Source organism: Hypoxylon fragiforme (assembly GCF_022984875.1).
Source record: "Hypoxylon fragiforme strain CBS 206.31 chromosome Unknown GGS25scaffold_6, whole genome shotgun sequence".
NCBI classification, from domain to species: Eukaryota; Fungi; Ascomycota; class Sordariomycetes; order Xylariales; family Hypoxylaceae; genus Hypoxylon; species Hypoxylon fragiforme.
Window position 1 is genome coordinate 1,464,206 of NW_026054761.1, and position 17,162 is coordinate 1,481,367.

A 17,162-nucleotide genomic window follows, 5' to 3' on the forward strand; every position below is an offset into this window, starting at 1 on the left:
TTGATGGAAAGCAGAGAATTTATTATCCTTTGCGGTAAGCTTCCCTTTTGCCTGGTGAGTCAAACATAGTGTAGATACTTACCCAGTAGCTAGGCTGGCAAGTCTAAATCGTGGAATACTGCTCTTTTTGGCTACTTTCGTGATCTTCGACTAAGAATCCTACCTTTAGGGAATCACAATGTATAACGAAACATGAGCTGCGAAATATGTCAGACACGCGATGTTCTCGCCAAGTAGGCAGGCAAGTAACTCACATTATCCCTATCCGTGACATCCTCGAACCCCTGGACATCGCTGAGCCTCTTCATCTCGGCGATCTCGTCCTCGGACTTCCCCTCGAGGGCGCCATCGCGCTTCTTGTTCTCGAGGACGTAGAGGAGGCGCAGGACCTGGTTGAGGGCGAGGTTCAGGATGAAGCCGCACAGCATGGCGACGATGCCGCTGTGGTAGGCGGGGGCCTCGCTGCTGCGGAAGAACTGGGGGCCGGCGATCTGCCCGACGCAGTAGCAGATGAAGACCCAGCCGGAGGCGACGGAGCGCTTGGTGCTGCCGGCGATGTTGGTCGAGAGGAGGCCGAGGAGCACCATGAAGCCTACGGGGTACGAGCCCTGTAGGTTGGGTTCGTTAGTACTAAGACTAGACGACTAGGTACTTGCATCTATTATCTGAAGATATAGGAGGTTGTAAGTGTAGAATGAAATTGCTACTCACCAAAAGCCAGACCCCGACGAGCCGGCCCCATCGATTGGCTGGTTGGAGTTGGTTGATCAACACCGTCCCCACGATCTTCAGCAGGCATTTAATTAGTTCTCTTTGCCCCGTTAAAAAGTAATGCTATCACCTAGAGAGGGATAATCAGGTATATAGTTATATGTACACACCGGAGGTATCATAGCCAGCGATCCGATGTGCAAGCGGGAGCCACTGATTCTCGAGGCCGCGAATCCCGAGCCAAGCTGCGCCACGACCTGGACGGTGGACAGGGGCAGGTTCAGCAACGTGGTCTGGATCGGGGTGAAGCCAAAGCCCTGGATGATCAGCGAGCCGAACGAGAGCCCGCCCGACGCGATCGCGTTGACGAAGGAGATCAGGCCCAGGACGATGATCTTGGGGTCCGTCACGGCTTCCACGACTTGCGCCTTGACGAAGCGGCGGGACTTGGTACCCGTCTTATTCCCGATCACGCGTTGCACGGCGATGACTTTTTCGTTCTCGTCGAGCCACTTGACGCTTGCTGGGCCGTCTGGCACCCAGAGCGTGAAAGCAACTCCCCATACGATAGTTATGCATCCCAGAATTAGGTAGATGTACTTCCTATAATAATGTGTTAGAGCCATGAACTGTCTGGGATAAACACGCGCCAACCTCAGCGAAGGCTCATAAATCACTGGTTCCACGTGTGTACATACCAAGTAGACAGGGCGCCCTGAATATGACCGATCCCGAACGCCAGCAGGGTTCCGACAAAACTGCCAACACCAAGGAACGAGATCCAAAGAGCCGAGCGACTCGCCTGTTCCTGCCTAGTCCACCATATCCCGGTGACGGCTACAAATCCGGGCGAAATAGTTGCCTCTACGACACCCAAGATGAAGCGTACGGTAGCAAGGCCGGCAAAGGAAGAGCAGGCGGCCGTGGTCATTAGTATCGCACCCCATAGTATCACATTGACCCCGAGAAACCTAGCGACGGGAAACCGCTGCAAGATTGCGATGCCGGGGTATTCAGCGAAAAGGTATCCTGAGACGAGACTATCAGCACTTGCACTTGCTATCGATTACTACTTGTAGAGCAGCTCTTGAGACAGGTACTCCGCACCGAAGTAGAAGATGGAGCTAGCCCACGAATATTCCTGGCCCTTCAGCCTGTTGTCGGGGATAATCCCGTAGACAGACGAGTAGCCCAAGGACGTCTTGTCGATGAACTGCAGGGCGTAGGTGATGCACAGGAACGGCAATATTCGCATGTCGATTTTCCGCCGAACTTGGCGGGACAGCTCCTCGTCTACGACGCCGCCGATCGCCAGCGCCTTTGCGGCCAGGTCGCCGGTCTCATCTTGTATTTTCAATTCGGATCCTACTTCGATGTCCACCGGGTTCGGAGAAACCACATCTTGCTTTTCTGAAGTCATGGCCAAATAGTCCCAGTTCTAGTTGGGTTCGCACCGTATGTCATTCTTAGCTAGCTATTTGGAACTCGGCGAATTCAAGGAATATATACAGCTCGCGCACTTCGAGATAGCAACATTGAACTCGGCGGACCGACCGCTTGGATCTCGGCATCTTCTTATATACTATACCGAATTACGTACTCAGCTGGTAGGTATCTTGATGTTGTAGATAGGGCTCGAGGCACTAAGCTGAGTACAGTATTTGATACGGAGGTCCCCGCCTCAAAGAGATAAGCAGGGGAAGCAGCTAATATCTCCGATGTCGATATCTCTTGTCCCAACATGGAACTGATTCCTTCGTCCCCGGTTGGGAACCATAACTAATGCGGCCTGGACCATAATAGCTGTCCTAAACAGGAAGTTTTTAACGTATGGTTCGTTATATGAACGTATGGGGTAGATGTAATGATTCTGTATGCATGTAAGTAGGTCGGTGCATGTTACACCGCAGTTGTTCAATGGATGGATAGGCTAATTACGTCTCTCCTTTGACGCCATCAAGGTTTATGCACTCGCATATTCGAGGACTCCTTATGCAACATTGAATATTATATATAAGTGACTACCTAGGTAGGTAGCTATTCCAAATATTTTATACTACTTCCATGTATATATAAAGCCGCCGCTGTGTGAACCATCTGTGTACATATTCCAACGATGGATCTCCCTAAAACGATGGACGAACTAGTCGATGATTTTATCTTCGTCACATACGCTGACGCTAGCATATCTCAAACGAATGTCGGATACCTCGACGAAATTAGCGATTTTATTGACGGCATTACCGACGAATTGTGGCCCGTTAATAAGAAAATTCACGATAATCCAGAGCTCGGGTATGAAGAGTTCATCGCCCATGACACTTTGACCAAGTTTATGGCCGCTAGGCCGGGATGGAAAGTAACGCCGTCCGCTTACGGACTGGCTACTGCGTGGGTTGCTGTGTTTGATAGCGGCAAGAAAGGCCCTACGGTATCGTTCAACGTAGAAATGGGTGTGTGATGTCCTATTCTTTGGTATAAACGCGATCTGACCCCTCTTCGTAGACGCACTGGACGGTATCGGGCATGCGTGTGGCCACAATCTCATTGCTACTGCTTCCGTAGCCGGTGGACTAGCGACAGCTGAAATAGTCAAACAACATGGTCTATCTGGGAAAGTTGTCATGTTTGGTACACCTGCAGAGGAAGGTAAGACATAGCTTCATTGATCCCGTCTCCTCGATATATACGATTGAGGGATATCACTTTTGGTGAGCATTTCGTCCTAACTTCTCGCAGGTGGAGGCGGCAAAATCAAGCTCTTGCAAGCTGGTGCTTACCGAGATCATAATGTCGACATCAACTTGATATCACACCCTGGTATCACCCAAGACACTGCTTTAATGCGCACATCTGCGTATACCGCATTTTCAGTTGAATATTTTGGACGCGAGGCCCGTAAGCATCACCACCTTCCCCTTATTCTAGGCAATTGTGGGAAGAAAATCAGAAGAAAAGAATAGGTATGTGAAGACAAGCTGACTTTGTGGGTTGTAGACGCCGCGGCAAACCCTTGGCTAGGTATCAACGCGCTTGATGCGTTGATCACGGCTTATAATGCCTTGTCAGTCCTTCGCCAACAAACTATGCCGGGCGATGTTATTCAGGGGAACATCACGGATGGCGGTGTTCGGCCGAATGTGATCCATGCTCACACGGCTGGGAACTTTGTTGTCCGCGCCAATACTCAGACGAGAATGAAGGAATTAAAGGAGAAAGTGGACAGATGCTTTGAAGGGGGAGCACTTGCAACTGGTGCCACGCTCAAGATGAAGCCGGTGCAGACTTACGCCGACCACGTCCCCAATCGAGTGCTTGGCGCTTCTTACCGGAAATACTTCAACGCATTGTCGCCTCCACAACCAATCCCAGGAAACGACGACGTGGATGAAATCGCAGGCCGGACAATGGCTAGTACAGATCAAGGTGATATCAGTTACGCTATGCCTAGTCTGAACGTAGGGTTTGCTATTCCACCGGGGCCAAACGGGAACGGGCCTCACAATCCGGAATTTGCGGAAGCGGCTGGGAAAAGGGTGGCGTTTGAAAGATGTTTACGGGTAGGGAAAGCGATGGCAGGTACAGCACTAGACGTTTTAACAAAAGATGGCCTTTTGATGGAAGTGAAGAGGGAATGGGAAAAAGATGTGAAAGGAAGTAAATAGTAGTACATGTCCTACATGTGTAGATAATATATATTATATCACTAATCAATGTGATGAAGGAGCTTGCTAAGCCTTGCTTCACGCATAACAGTGAAAGTTCAAGGTTACGTATTATGTATCAATTGACATATACTACTAGTAGTATATCAATAAACTTATCAATAAACTTTAAATCAGGCTAACTACGTTGTACTAGGTACATAACACTAACTTACAACTTACAAGTCATATTGCAGTTGCGAATTCAAATTGACCATTTCAATTGGAAACATTTAGGGCATCTCTTACGGTTGTACCTAGTACAGAATCCATTAGTATCCGATTATACCTAGTACCTAGGTACTACTAGTACTGTACACAAGTAATTACACCCCACGTTCCAGCCACGATCTTCAAGCGCGCCACAGACCAATTCAACCTTCTTTCTCTCCCGGGCAAAAGAAAAAACGTCGAACGTCACAGCAAACCGATTATTTTTTTTGACGAATCGCAACAGCATTATTTCTCGTCGTGATTCGCGCTCCATTTACGCCAATAGATGCAGTAATTGTGGAATCGAATCATACCTATCTCACATACTTATTTACTTTGTAAACAGTTACATTAATTAACATACACCGAATAACCACATTCTACCTACCGGTACGCTACCTACGTACATACGCTTAATACTACATATACTACTTAATACTGTTGGCGCTATTCCACCACCAACACCCAACACCACCACTACCAATGCGCGATGGGCAAAAAGAATAAGAAGCCCGCAGCGGCCGAATCTCCTACTTTGGAGCCAGAGCCCTCGGCATCATCTTCGACAACAAATAACAAGAAAAAGGCCGCTGCTTCCTCCGTACCGCAACCTCCTTCGGCCGCGCCACCTTCTTCTGCGCTTGTGATTTGTCGAAATAAGTAAGATATACAGTCATACCATAAAATTCCCATTGCTTTCCCTACTACCTCTCTACTGCTGTTTGCTTCATTGCGCGAAACATTATATGTGCAAAAACTTACATGGATATATAACTCTCTAGACATTGGCGCTACATATCATCCTTTCATGGCCCATGGCTGCAGTTGCCACTCGAAGTCCTCGAAACCCTTGCCAACGCCAATTACTATATGCCCTTACCCCGTCCCGTCGATCCGGCAGTTTTTTACGATCTGGTCAAGATAAGACAACTAGTAGACGGTGCTACGGATTTGGCCGTACGCGCTGCTAATGGCGTCGCATCTTCAACTTTGTCCAATTCCCTGGCAGGCGGCGCCGCGCATCACATGCAAGCATTAGGACTTGGATTCGGGAACAATGCCGGCGCAAAGCTTAGTCCTGAAAGGAGATTTCGGATGCGAGAGCAGGCAACCCAGAAATTGTCCCGCGCTTACCATCTCGATGAAATAGCCTCTAGTGTAGCTACAATGCAGTCTACTTCGACCCTGGAAAACGTCGCTGGCCTCGTCCTACAAAGAGCGCCGAACGACCCCGACGCCAACTATGTCCACTTCTTCCACGAAAAGATACCGTCGAGACAGCTAGCTGAGTGCACCGACTTTCGAGCGCTGAACCTCATTATTGGTCAACGACCTTCGGATTGCGAACCTCTGAGGACTCGCGCTATCGTTCGTATGTTTAAAGAGGACTTTGAAGGTGCTGTTCAGGACCTTTCAAGCGGTTTGACTGTCTATCGTCTCCAACAGCCACGGCATAGGCCCACGATGGATGAATTAATACCCCTAGAACAAAAATATCGACGACGGCGAGATAACCCTCCTCTAGACGAGAGTAACCAGCCAAGTAGTACCGAGGTACAACTTTTGTTTCAACGCGCCGGTTGCTACCTTACCTTGGCCTGTGATCATGTTCCGTCTGCACTCCCCGAGTCGCCTACTGAGCGAAATGGAGCGTCACAGGCCGATGTGAACAGCGCTAGCAATGGCACATCTAATGGCGTTTCCATGTCGCAGGAGCCAGACATAGAGACAGAAGCAGGTGACAAGGAGTCGGCCAAGAGGCAACTTGATGCGCGCAAAACCGTACGACTTTATGCGAAACGCGCCTTGCGAGATTATATGGAGTATCTCAAGCACTTTCACTACTCGCCCGACTATCCCTTCGAAATATCGGACGACTTTAGCCGGCAAGTAAATCAAGCTACGCATCGCACTAAGAAGTATTATAATCAATCTCGGCACGCATCCCAGGATCCAAGCAGTCCTACTGGGATACCGGCTGCTCACAAAGTATACCAGCTGGCATCACTATTCTCGGCTACACCTCCGGCAGATCTACCCCCTTATCCGTCAACGGAGATTGTTTCAACCGGGTCCGCCGCCACGGAGTCAGCCCCAACGGCCAGTGAGGTGGTAACCTACCACCCACTATTGACAGATGCCTTGCATTCGCTCCTATTATGTCATGCCCTTATCCAAACATCGGCCAAGGAGTTGCAGCGCCATGCACACATGGCTGCTCGTCTCGCTCGTCTTGCCGATGGCTACCCGGTATTTCAGGCTAGCAGGTCTCCCGCACGGGCAGATTGGATCGAGGTTCTCCGTAGAGCCGAGAACTGGATCGAATTATCTTCGAGCTGGGAGGTTCTCTGCGCCCCTGCGCCATTACCTTCATCGATATTGTCGAATGGGCTTTCAGCGGCCACCGCTGGCATCAACACCCTTTCCATTAATGGAGGCGCAGCTCCCGTGGAAACGGAAGAGCAGCGAAAGGAACGAATGCGTCAACAGGCGATCATGGAGGCACTTGAGGACGAGCGTGTTAATGACGAGGCAAGCTTTAAGGCAGCGATCCTAGCCCGGCAGCGCAGAGCTGAAGCAGATCACGCGTGCATTTCTAGCGGCGGGGTTCCTAGTCCGAACACCGGCCCGAAGCGGTGGGCTGTTGACGATGGTAGAGAGTATCCTATTCTCACTGAGCGTGCGGATGCGATTGCGAGATGGATACGTGAGGCCCCGATGGGGTCTGGAAGTGGAAGCAACAAACGTAAAAAGAAGCCGAGAGCTGCCAAGAAGCCTGTCGAGCATGAGCCGACGGATGCGGCCGATGTAGTCGATGCGGTCGATGCGGTCGATGCGGTCGATGCGGCGGATGTGGTGGATGCGACCGAAGCTACGTAGTATCATGGCTAACTGCCAGTTACTAACCTAACCTAGGTAGGTACTTACCTAAGGTGACCAAAGAGTAGGCAGTTATTTGGAGCAACTACTACTACTACTACTACTAGTATGTTAATACATAGCGATCAAGGCCGTTCGAATGAACACATCCAGTAGTATTGTAAAAGGAAAGCCAGTAACGTTTTTTTTTTTAAAAAAAACGTAGTCGAAGGTGAAATCTTCGACACGTCGATCATGGCAGAAATGCATGGGCACTTTGCTACCATTTGTGTACCTTCTCTCCAATCATGGCGTTACGTCATTGAGGCTTGTGCGCTGAGATATTCATGTAAAATCCTTCCGAGTCTAGATCCATATCATACGCCATACATAGGTGCCTAGGTACCTAATTAGCCCCCTAATAATAATTACAATGTACAATACATATGTATCCCACCTGCTATTATGTACTAATAGTGCCTACATACTGCCTACATACTAGGCATCTCCAGGGGTGTCTTCAATGCTCTGTATGCTACATACATATGTAGATAACTCAGTTAATGCCGATACGATATGGCCTTATTATTATCTGGCTAATATTATTAATTTTACTTCTACTTCTGTATTCTTTTGCATAAAGATTCCAAGTCCGGAGGATATGGTCCTCACCCCGTTTAATACATAAGATTATGTAGGTACTTAGTAACGTTGAAGGGTTGAAGGCAACTTTATGCGGGGACAAAGTTCCGGCTGTCCTTCTAGATCCCTTCCTCCTTATTCCTCTCCCTTTTTCTCCCTCTCTGTCACTTTTCTCCCCTTCCTCCTCATACTATCGCGATGCTTACTACTTACCTAGTTACTATAATATAATGAACACCTCTTATGGTTTTCATATTTGTCTGGTTTTTAGTGTTATAAGCCCCTTATGATGGTTTCGACTCATGGCCATCCTTGGTTCTTTAGTCTACCCCTGGAAATCCAGTGGTGGATCCTTCGATGCCTTGACCTCCGTGATCAAGCCGTGTTTCTGCGGACCTGTCGTAGGGCCCAGGGCATCACAGAGCCGCTGCTGTATTATAGAATATACACCAAAACCCGCACACATAATGATACAGTTGGGCTGTTCGAGTTCTTACTTAGGCATCCTCATGTCGTCAAGTTTGTGCATTACCTCGTTCTGGACGAGTTTCACCCCGTCGGTTATAGACAGCTCATGGCTTTCGAGTTTCCCAACCTTGAGAGCGTAATTATGCAGCATGAAGGAGATCCTCTCTTTATTAACGACGAAAAGCGTCGTTCTCTGAACCAGCTCGTCCGAGAACAGCCCAGCATGACGAATTGTAAGTCTTTTTACCGGGACCGAATAGTAAACAGGTCACTAAAGGGCCACAGTGACCTTCTCGATCGAGCGTGAAGACGCGTCTCCCGTCATACTGGATGAGGATGACGCTGTCCTCTTCCGCCATAGAAAGATGCGGCGGATCCGGCTTTCCTTCATTGATTTCTCTGCCTTTGCCTACGCAGACGCGGACTATTTCCAGCATGAGGGCTTGAGAGTACTATCCGTCGAATTATGCCGGTATACCTGCGAGGCACTGAACCGGCTTGTTGCTCCGAGTAGGAGCTTACAAGATGTGCATTTCAGCCATAACGGACAGGTGCCTTTCTCGGAAAAGCTGTATCCGATCGTGTTGGCCTCGTCTCGGGAGAGCTTGCGCATACTGGACCTGACGTGGCGCTGGAAGATCCCGCACGAAGGCGAGGGTATGGATTTTACGCGGTTCTCCAATCTGCACTTCCTCCGCGTGCCCCCTATTTACCTCCTCGGCAGCACGTATATGGACGAAATGGCGCTCCCGGGTCTCGTGCGCACGAAATTCCCTCCGAACCTCAAGATGTTGCTTCTAGAGAACATCGTGCCCCGCTCCATCCGGGTAATGAACGAGCGAGGCGTCGTGTTCCCCGGCTTCCCGCCGCCGGGGTACACGTTGGAACTGACGCTCATGCCGCGGGACTACCAGCTCATCCGGTTCCTGATCTCCGAGAAGCACCGTGTGCTGCCGCGGCTCAAGTACGTGCTGATGTACTACATGGAGTTTATGAGGGACCCTTCGGACCTGTACCCGTTGGCAAAGGAACACGGGGTTACGTTGGGCCCCTTGTTGGCCACCGACTACTTAAACCCCTTGCTAAATTGGTTAGATGAACTATAGAAGGCGATAAAAAACTTTAAACAGTCGCCGCACTTAAGATTGACTTTATTCTTGGCGTGGGACTTTATATATATATATTTGATACAGACAGTTGATACATGGTTGGTGTTTGCACGAAGATATCCAGGAGAGCGAGGCAGCATGTACGTAGGAGGCTTTTTGAACTTGTCTTTTCTTAGTATATAATTCCATAAAATTCCACTTCCCTCATCATGGTTCTACCCAAGCAACTTACAAGCTTTTGCATACTACCCAATATTCCCCTAAACAGTCTATATCTTGAAATACCTACCTTGCTCACCCAATACACTGACTAGCTTCTGAGTTTATGAAAGCCATACCTATGTACAGCCAAACAGAACTACCTAAGTACCTATTATATATACCAGCTCTTCGGCCCTCCCCCAAATTATACCTAATCTCGCCGCGTTGCCCACTAACCGGACTTCCGCCTCCGAGGCGCGTTTCTTTCCAGCACGACCGATACCTGGATAAGTATTCAAGTGTATAGCTATGCTGCTAACACGGCAAGGTTTTCGAATACTCTAAGGGGGGGTATAGAGATGAGTAAGGATGCATATATAACTTATACGCATCCCCTGCCTTCCTTCCCCCTTACCCCCACCTATTCACGTAGAGTATACCTACCTACATACTCAGGTATCTACCTACTTAATACTCCAACAAACCAAATAAAAATAAACGAACAGCAAGCAAAATAGCCAAAGAAATCCAAAGCCATGTCCCCCATAACCGAACTCGCCCACCTAACCCTCTCCCCCACCATCCCCGACTCCACCATCGCCTCCGTCCTCGCAACCAACACCCGCGCCCTGCTCTCCCGCCCCGGCTGCCTACGCGTCCGCTCCTCCCTCGCCACCTCCCACCCCTCCCAGCAACAAGCAGAAAAGCACCTCCGCCTCTTCATCGACTGGACCTCCCTCGCCGCGCACGCCGCCTTCGGCACCGACGCGCCGGCCGAGTACGCCGCGTTCCGGAAGCGGTTCGCGGACATCGTCGCGCCGTCGGCGGGGATGCGGCGGCCGTTCCACGTCTTCTTCCAGGAGGGGGAAGTCGCTCGCGATGACGACAACGCTAACGACAACGATAACGAGGACAGCGATGACGATTACACCGGCGCAAGCGTTCTGGACCACGGCGCAAAGACGCAAGTGGCAGAGCTCGTCCACGTGTACTACCCCGACCACGAGAAGACGGGCGAAGAGAAGGGGCGGGGCTTGCAAACGGCGCGCGACGTGGCGGCCGCGCTGGCGAAGCTGGCGCTGCCTGGGTGGACGGGCCAGTCGGCTGCGGGGTGGTCGGTTGAGCGCGACGTGCTGTACCAGGGGCGGCCGTGCCAGGTGCTGGTGATGGTGTTTGGGTGGGATAGCGTCGAGGCGTGTGAGAAGGCGAGGGGGGGCGAGGGGTTTGCGAGGGTGGTGGCGCCGGTGTTGGGGAGGTTTGGGAAGGAGAAGGGGGAGAAGGGGGTGGTGGGGATGGAGGTTTGCTATGTGAGTAACACCACGACGGAGAGTAGTGGGTGATGGATGTTCTTACCTATGTAGGTATACTATATACGTGGGTGAGGGTTGGTAGATAAGGGGTTATTAAGATATTGGGAATTTACGGGTTGAATGTATTGCATTGGCTTAATCTACTTATGAATCGCCCTTATATAAGTGCGGTGACTCGCGAATGGGGCAAGCATACGGCTTATCAAGAAGTGATAGGTAGGGAGACATGTTTAGATCTCTAGTCTTTAGAGTAGAAAAGGGGGGCGATGGATCAAAACGATACCCGGCCTTTTTGATTTCTCCCCCTATATCGGCCAACAGCTCATGCAGTCTTCTACCTCAACAGACTTACCCCTGAACGAGCATCCTCAATCTCACCCCAAATCACCCTCTTGTTCTTCTCAATTCATTCTTTTTCCATCACGATGAGCACAACAAATTATAAAAACGTAAAGTAGTTACTGTCGGTATAACGACTATGATGAATATTACTCTATTTACATTACCTGCTCAGTGCCTATCTACTGTGATAACGCTTTGGGTATCTATCGTATCTGTTCTAGTTGCCAAAGATGAACCCCCGTAAGGGATAAAAGGAGAGAAGAGAGTCCAAAAGACAAAACCCGCAAAGACCTCCCAAACACACAGCCTCTAACCTAGATGGATACCTACCCAGGTCCCTATGTATAACCTAGATGTATGCGTGTACCTTATATATACCCAAAAAAACGCCTTTCAATGCCCCCCTTTTACAGAATTTTAGTAACGTCAACAGGTTCAAAATCATCCATCTCCACATCCCCTACCTCCTCGTCTTCCAAACATGCCCTTCGCAACCGTTCACGTATGACCGGGTCCTTTTCCAATTCTTGCCAAACCTCCAATCCCCATTTTTCCAAGCTGTCGTCGTGGCTTATTTTCCTCCAAGGAGGCCATCTCCACATACCCGCGACGACCAAGCTACGTTTGATCATCTTGTAGGCGACCTCTACCGCGATGAGCGCAAGCACCACAATAAGGAAGGTCAACCACCATAAGGAATCTTGGCCGAATGCTTTTGTGAAGCCACTTCGAGCTGCATAGGGACTCGGCTGTAGCGTATAGATACCCGAAAGAATAGCCTGCCACATCCACCACCCGGCCAATGTGACTAGAAAAGCGCCTAGAACAATCATTGTTTTGTGGTTTGTTTCGATCCCGCTGGAAATCCAGTTAGCAGTTACGAACTTACAAGTGTTTAGGGAAAAAGTAAACTCACAAGATCTTGCAGTTGATCCAGACCACGCCTATAGTAAACACCAAGTTACCCAAAGCAAACAGGCCATCGTCCCTTGCCTTGCCAAACACGCTGTAGGAAGCCCATACTCCAAGCCACACCAATATGCCTTCTGCAGCGGCTGCAGCCATCCAGCGCACGAATTTTGCGATATTCAACTCCCTATTTCTCTGCCCGTGCACGTATAGTTCAGGAACGGCAAGCAGCGTTTCCGCTCTCAGATCCTGCTCCCATATTCCTAGGCATATAACACAAAGGCTCGTAAAGAGGGTGTTAAACACAGTCAGACTCCAGTTCTCGTAGAGACTTGTGCCCGTGTATCCGTTGTAGCGTTGGTACATCGCCGTGGGTATGTAAAAGAACATCTCCTTCCAGAAGGTGGCGAGTATGAACTTAGCCGTACGGACATAATTCCAACGACCATGCACGAGAAGCAAACGCTGCAAAAAGCGGAATTGTGCAATGGCGTAATCTGCAACACGAGCAGCCTGAAGCCCTTCCTTGCCCGAGATACCAACCCCCACGTGTGAGGCAGAGATCATTGCCAAGTCATTTGCACCATCACCAATAGCTAGCGTAAGTGCGCTCGGGGCTCGTTCTCTTATGGCTTTGACGATCATGGACTTTTGAGCGGGAGATGCACGGCAACATATGACTGAGTCGATCAAAGGGATTAACGTGTAGAATAAGTCGGTTAATAGTGGTGACTGCTCAATAATTGATAGGGTTTCCCCATCGATGACGACGACGCTGTGGGCGCAATTTGTCTTGATGTCTTCGGATATATCATTGATCTGGACCTCTATGGAGCCCTTGGAGCAGTCGAGAATGAATATGTCAGATCCTGGACGACAGATTCGTGCAGAATGAGCAATATTGATAGCTGTCTCGCGTTTATCTCCTGTCAACATCCATATCTTGATATTGGCGCGGCGAAGCTTGTCGATAGTCTCGGGCACGCCAACTTGCAACTTATCTTCGATCGCTGTGGCGCCGATTAGGTCAAGGGATTGCTCGATCAGCTCGCCCGCTGCTTCGATCATGTCCTGTCGATTGACCAGACTCGTCGTTGCATCATTATATATCTTCTTCCACGCGTCATACTCGCCTTCTAGTATGAATTTCCTTGCAAACACCAATGTCCGCAAACCCTCCGAGGCAAAGTCGTCAAGGTGTTTGAAGCATCGGCTGAAAATCATTGATTCATCATAAATAGAGGGATCATCAAGAAATCCAAATTTATCATATGATGGCTTGGGCGTCGATGGGCTTAGTAACGTCTTGCTCACGTCAAGGGATGTGGTCCGTATGCCTAGTGACGGACGTGCTTTGTCTTGTGAGGGCCGCGCTTTTGACCCTTCTGCAGATCTACTTCTCTCAATCATGGGTCTTTTGATCACAGGAACAGGCTGGGTAGGTCCTATACTATTCCGGTTTGCCGAGATATTTCGTCGTAGAGTTAAGCTCGGGCGACCACCGAAACTATTCCTCACTTCCAAATGTTCGCTCCTTCGAAGGAGCTCGCGTTCAGTCTCAACACTTTGTCGAACTTCGGTCGCTTTTTGCATCGCCAAATTTGCTAGCTTTAGTCTAGGAAGGATCATTGAGTCTGCACCTTTGCAGATTATGCAAAGTCTCCCATCCGGACAGCGTACAATGATTGACATACGTTTCCGCTTGCTGCTGAATTCAATAACGTCTAAAATCTGATACACATCCGTCCTCTGATCGCCATCTCCGATATCAATTCGTAGCGTCACAGCTTGAGATGATCGATGAATAACCAAGTAACCAAGTTCGTGGGCAGCACGAACTAGTGCCAACTCGTCCGGTGAGGAGGCTTGGAAGTCAACCTTTCCATCAGTTACCTCTGGCAAACACGTATGACAGAGGGCCATGCATAAGATGTAATCTTTGGCTCGCCTCGCAAAAGGCGATGTCGGCCTGGCTCTGATATAGTTTAATAAGTCGACGGTTGTTACATCGGGTTGTGGATGATCTGGGCGGCCTGTTGACCTCCACTGTGATGATGACCTTCTGCCCGACCGAGCAGTAATAGCCGACGTCGGTGAGGACAAGGGATATAGTTCGATATCTTCGTGTATTATGCTAGAAACCTCCCTAGACTTCCGTGGCACTGCGAGACCTGTATCAACGCTAGGATCAAGATTAGTTGTGACGGTGGCTTCTTCGGACTGAATATCAGGTTCATGTAGCCATGAGGTCCCCGAAATGCTCAGCTTCCGAAATTTCATAACATTTTCCGTAAGCGTGCCTGTCTTATCGGAGAATATATAACTAACTTGTCCCAGGTTCTCCAGGATAGTATTTGTATTGCACCGGGCTGGTGTATCGGTTGCCTCATCATACATCTCCATATCATTGTTCAGCAAGAGCATTTGGCCAATTCGCGTTATCTCGAGGGTGACATAGAGCGCGAGCGGGATGACATTGTTGAACATAATCGCGTAGCCAATGATTATTTGTTTGAACTCGACGGTAGCCATAGATATATACCAGGAACCTCGCTCAGTAGACCGCCGCCAGATAATATACCCCATGGAGCACCCAACCGTCAAGATTATAACGTAGAGTGCAAGAGTGATAACGATTTTGTTAGCGATATATTCCAAAGCCGGCTTCTTTGCAGCAGGGTGCTGATTCGCATTCATGCGGATTTTGCACTCCTCTCCGGTGTTGATCACGATGCCGAAGGCACAAGAGGTATTTCTGAGTGTGCTTCCTCGATATATAACTTCATTCGACGTTAAGGGTAGTGTCTGACCGTGTACCGTGACACGTCCATCAAAGCGGTACAGATCCGGGTTCGGATCTTCAAGAACAAATTCGGCTGAACAGGCGCGAAGACCAGTGATGTTGTGACAATGTTCAAAGCCAGGGAGCGACTCTCTACTCTTGAGATTGGTCTCTCCGTCTAGATCCATAGTGTCGATATAAGCTATCCCATTCTCGCCCGTGGCGTGTAAAAGAACCAGGTCAGCAGGCACAGCCTCATCCCGGGCTAGCCTAACGATGTCGCCAACTCTGATATCCTGCCATTTGACCCGTTTCCATTCGTATTCCCCATCATTTTCATTTTCATTTTCATTTTCATTTTCATTTTCATTTTCATCGTCATCAGATTGGGCATCCGCCTCTTTATTTCCAAATTTACTAGAAAGCCAATTCCGACTTGATGAGTTTGAACCTATGTCTGCAGGAATTCTTCTCAGAACTTTAGCGGCATTTGCATTCTCTAGCTTGTCTAACCGATGCCGTTTGTAGTCATCGTAGCCCTCCTTAACAATAGTCAGGAGAACAAAGAAGAGCAAAGGTAGGATGGTGGTATAACTTCCGGTGGTACTCAAGCCGGGAATTGCTTGGGGAATACCAACACAGAGAAAATAGAAGTTGGCCAATCGCGTGAATTGGAAGATGATCTGTTTCGGTACAAAATCGTACAGGGTATATCGTGAAGTGCGAATCGTATTCGATATGTACGGATAGCCACGTCGATCGTCAATTAGGGCGTATTCGTGCTCAACTTGTAACGGGACGTGCCGTCCATCTTTAGAAGGCTTCAGAGGTTTTTGTCGCAATATTAGTTGTAATATATATGTTTTGTACCATTGTGCAGCGCACTCCTGCACAGCTTCTCCAAGTTCTTCTAACTGTTTCCGGGCGTTCCACGTATCCCGAGTGTTCCGCGCTGTGGTCGGGAAGGCATCTATACTCTGTTTTTTTCCAACATCATATTCTAAACGACCGGCCATTCGAGGCATTATAATGCACGAGCTCGAGCGAATATAGCTGCATCGCCAGGCGATTGTGCGCGTATCGACAAAATTCCAAAAAGGGCGACGAGAACCTTGTCATTGACAGCCGGAGCTACGATAGTCAGGTACTAGGTGATTTTTTGGGGTGTTTTTCAGACGACGGGCCGCAGCGGGAAAAACGAGCGTATCTTAAAAGGAACAAGAACAATCTAATAAAAGAATGGAAGGCCGTGAAACCGTGAAAACGTGAAAACGGAAATCAGCCAGCCCTATAAAAAAGTATAAACCAAAAATCAAACCTCAACAAGGTTATAGGCACCTTTATATCCTCCGACCGGAACAGAACTCGGGAACTGGGAACTATGTAGGAATCTCGAATCGCAGTTAGAAGACAAAATCAGTTAAAAAAAGTAAAATCCAAGCAAATCCAAGCAAATTTAGTCGTTGAGAATGTAACCTGGAAACGACCAAGAACGCCGGGCGCAACCCATATTGCTTTAGCGGCCGAGCCTACCGGTACAGTTGGCTTGGCGCCGAAGGTATCGTAGAATCCTAGATACAATAGGTACTATGTACATTATCCTACCTGTAGTTAATACATTTATGCATAACGTGCATCATGCGAGATGACGTTTAATGTTTGACCAATCCTATTCGTGTAATTGCCCATGAGCTTGCCATCGAGTTTTTGCTAGCATTATCCCACTAATACAGTTTTCTAACTTTGAAGGCTTACATATCAGGACAAATGTAGCATGTACTAACTTACTACTAAGTACGTACCTAGTACTTTACATGTAATTCTCACCGTTGAGAGTGCTGCTAGGTGCCATCAACTAGGTACCTAGTAATTACTTTATACGAAGTACTTTAGTAGACAAACAAGAAGCTCC

At 48.9% G+C, this 17,162-nt stretch overlaps 6 protein-coding genes across 6 annotated transcripts; 4 read left to right on the top strand and 2 right to left on the bottom strand.

Annotated features, from left to right (window-relative positions):
* Window positions 1–173: 173 nt before the first annotated feature.
* Window positions 174–2,131, bottom strand: GGS25DRAFT_522762 (major facilitator superfamily domain-containing protein; the record flags this gene model as incomplete). Its single annotated transcript, XM_049264300.1, has 6 exons — window positions 174–197; window positions 255–608; window positions 712–786; window positions 882–1,314; window positions 1,410–1,740; window positions 1,819–2,131. 6 exons carry the CDS (start codon window positions 2,129–2,131, stop codon window positions 174–176), a joined length of 1,530 nt encoding a protein of 509 aa, XP_049115643.1.
* A 333-nt stretch (window positions 2,132–2,464) lies between these two features.
* On the top strand, window positions 2,465–4,457 carry GGS25DRAFT_324095 (uncharacterized protein). Its single transcript, XM_049257851.1, has 5 exons — window positions 2,465–2,591; window positions 2,673–3,164; window positions 3,217–3,360; window positions 3,451–3,609; window positions 3,709–4,457. The coding sequence occupies exons 2-5, from the start codon at window positions 2,828–2,830 to the stop codon at window positions 4,374–4,376; spliced, it is 1,308 nt and encodes a 435-aa protein (XP_049115644.1). The 5' UTR covers window positions 2,465–2,591; window positions 2,673–2,827; the 3' UTR covers window positions 4,377–4,457.
* A 553-nt stretch (window positions 4,458–5,010) lies between these two features.
* Window positions 5,011–7,979, top strand: GGS25DRAFT_324183 (uncharacterized protein). The gene is made up of 2 exons (XM_049257853.1): window positions 5,011–5,288; window positions 5,411–7,979. Exons 1-2 carry the CDS (start codon window positions 5,119–5,121, stop codon window positions 7,506–7,508), a joined length of 2,268 nt encoding a protein of 755 aa, XP_049115645.1. The 5' UTR covers window positions 5,011–5,118; the 3' UTR covers window positions 7,509–7,979.
* A 201-nt stretch (window positions 7,980–8,180) lies between these two features.
* GGS25DRAFT_494937 (uncharacterized protein) lies at window positions 8,181–9,913 on the top strand. Its single transcript, XM_049261399.1, has 2 exons — window positions 8,181–8,830; window positions 8,883–9,913. The coding sequence occupies exons 1-2, from the start codon at window positions 8,416–8,418 to the stop codon at window positions 9,701–9,703; spliced, it is 1,236 nt and encodes a 411-aa protein (XP_049115646.1). The 5' UTR covers window positions 8,181–8,415; the 3' UTR covers window positions 9,704–9,913.
* A 530-nt stretch (window positions 9,914–10,443) lies between these two features.
* On the top strand, window positions 10,444–11,247 carry GGS25DRAFT_532460 (uncharacterized protein; the record flags this gene model as incomplete). Its single annotated transcript, XM_049265594.1, has 1 exon — window positions 10,444–11,247. One exon carries the CDS (start codon window positions 10,444–10,446, stop codon window positions 11,245–11,247), a length of 804 nt encoding a protein of 267 aa, XP_049115647.1.
* A 428-nt stretch (window positions 11,248–11,675) lies between these two features.
* GGS25DRAFT_494940 (phospholipid-translocating P-type ATPase) lies at window positions 11,676–16,716 on the bottom strand. Its single transcript, XM_049261400.1, has 2 exons — window positions 12,476–16,716; window positions 11,676–12,417 (listed from the first exon to the last, which is right to left on the bottom strand). Exons 1-2 carry the CDS (start codon window positions 16,273–16,275, stop codon window positions 11,967–11,969), a joined length of 4,251 nt encoding a protein of 1,416 aa, XP_049115648.1. The 5' UTR covers window positions 16,276–16,716; the 3' UTR covers window positions 11,676–11,966.
* Between the last annotated feature and the right edge of the window lie 446 nt (window positions 16,717–17,162).

Bases quoted from the DNA above. Each gene is read 5' to 3' on its own strand.
- GGS25DRAFT_324095 (XM_049257851.1), top strand. From the start codon at position 2,828: ATGGATCTCCCTAAAACGATGGACGAACTAGTCGATGATTTTATCTTC. The intron at 3,165-3,216 runs GTGTGTGATGTC...CCCTCTTCGTAG, and splicing joins ATCGTTCAACGTAGAAATGG to ACGCACTGGACGGTATCGGG. The intron at 3,361-3,450 runs GTAAGACATAGC...AACTTCTCGCAG, and splicing joins TGGTACACCTGCAGAGGAAG to GTGGAGGCGGCAAAATCAAG.
- GGS25DRAFT_324183 (XM_049257853.1), top strand. From the start codon at position 5,119: ATGGGCAAAAAGAATAAGAAGCCCGCAGCGGCCGAATCTCCTACTTTG. The intron at 5,289-5,410 runs GTAAGATATACA...ATAACTCTCTAG, and splicing joins CTTGTGATTTGTCGAAATAA to ACATTGGCGCTACATATCAT.
- GGS25DRAFT_494937 (XM_049261399.1), top strand. From the start codon at position 8,416: ATGATGGTTTCGACTCATGGCCATCCTTGGTTCTTTAGTCTACCCCTG. The intron at 8,831-8,882 runs GTAAGTCTTTTT...AAAGGGCCACAG, and splicing joins ACAGCCCAGCATGACGAATT to TGACCTTCTCGATCGAGCGT.
- GGS25DRAFT_494940 (XM_049261400.1), bottom strand. From the start codon at position 16,275: ATGCCTCGAATGGCCGGTCGTTTAGAATATGATGTTGGAAAAAAACAG. The intron at 12,418-12,475 runs GTGAGTTTACTT...CTGGATTTCCAG, and splicing joins TGGATCAACTGCAAGATCTT to CGGGATCGAAACAAACCACA.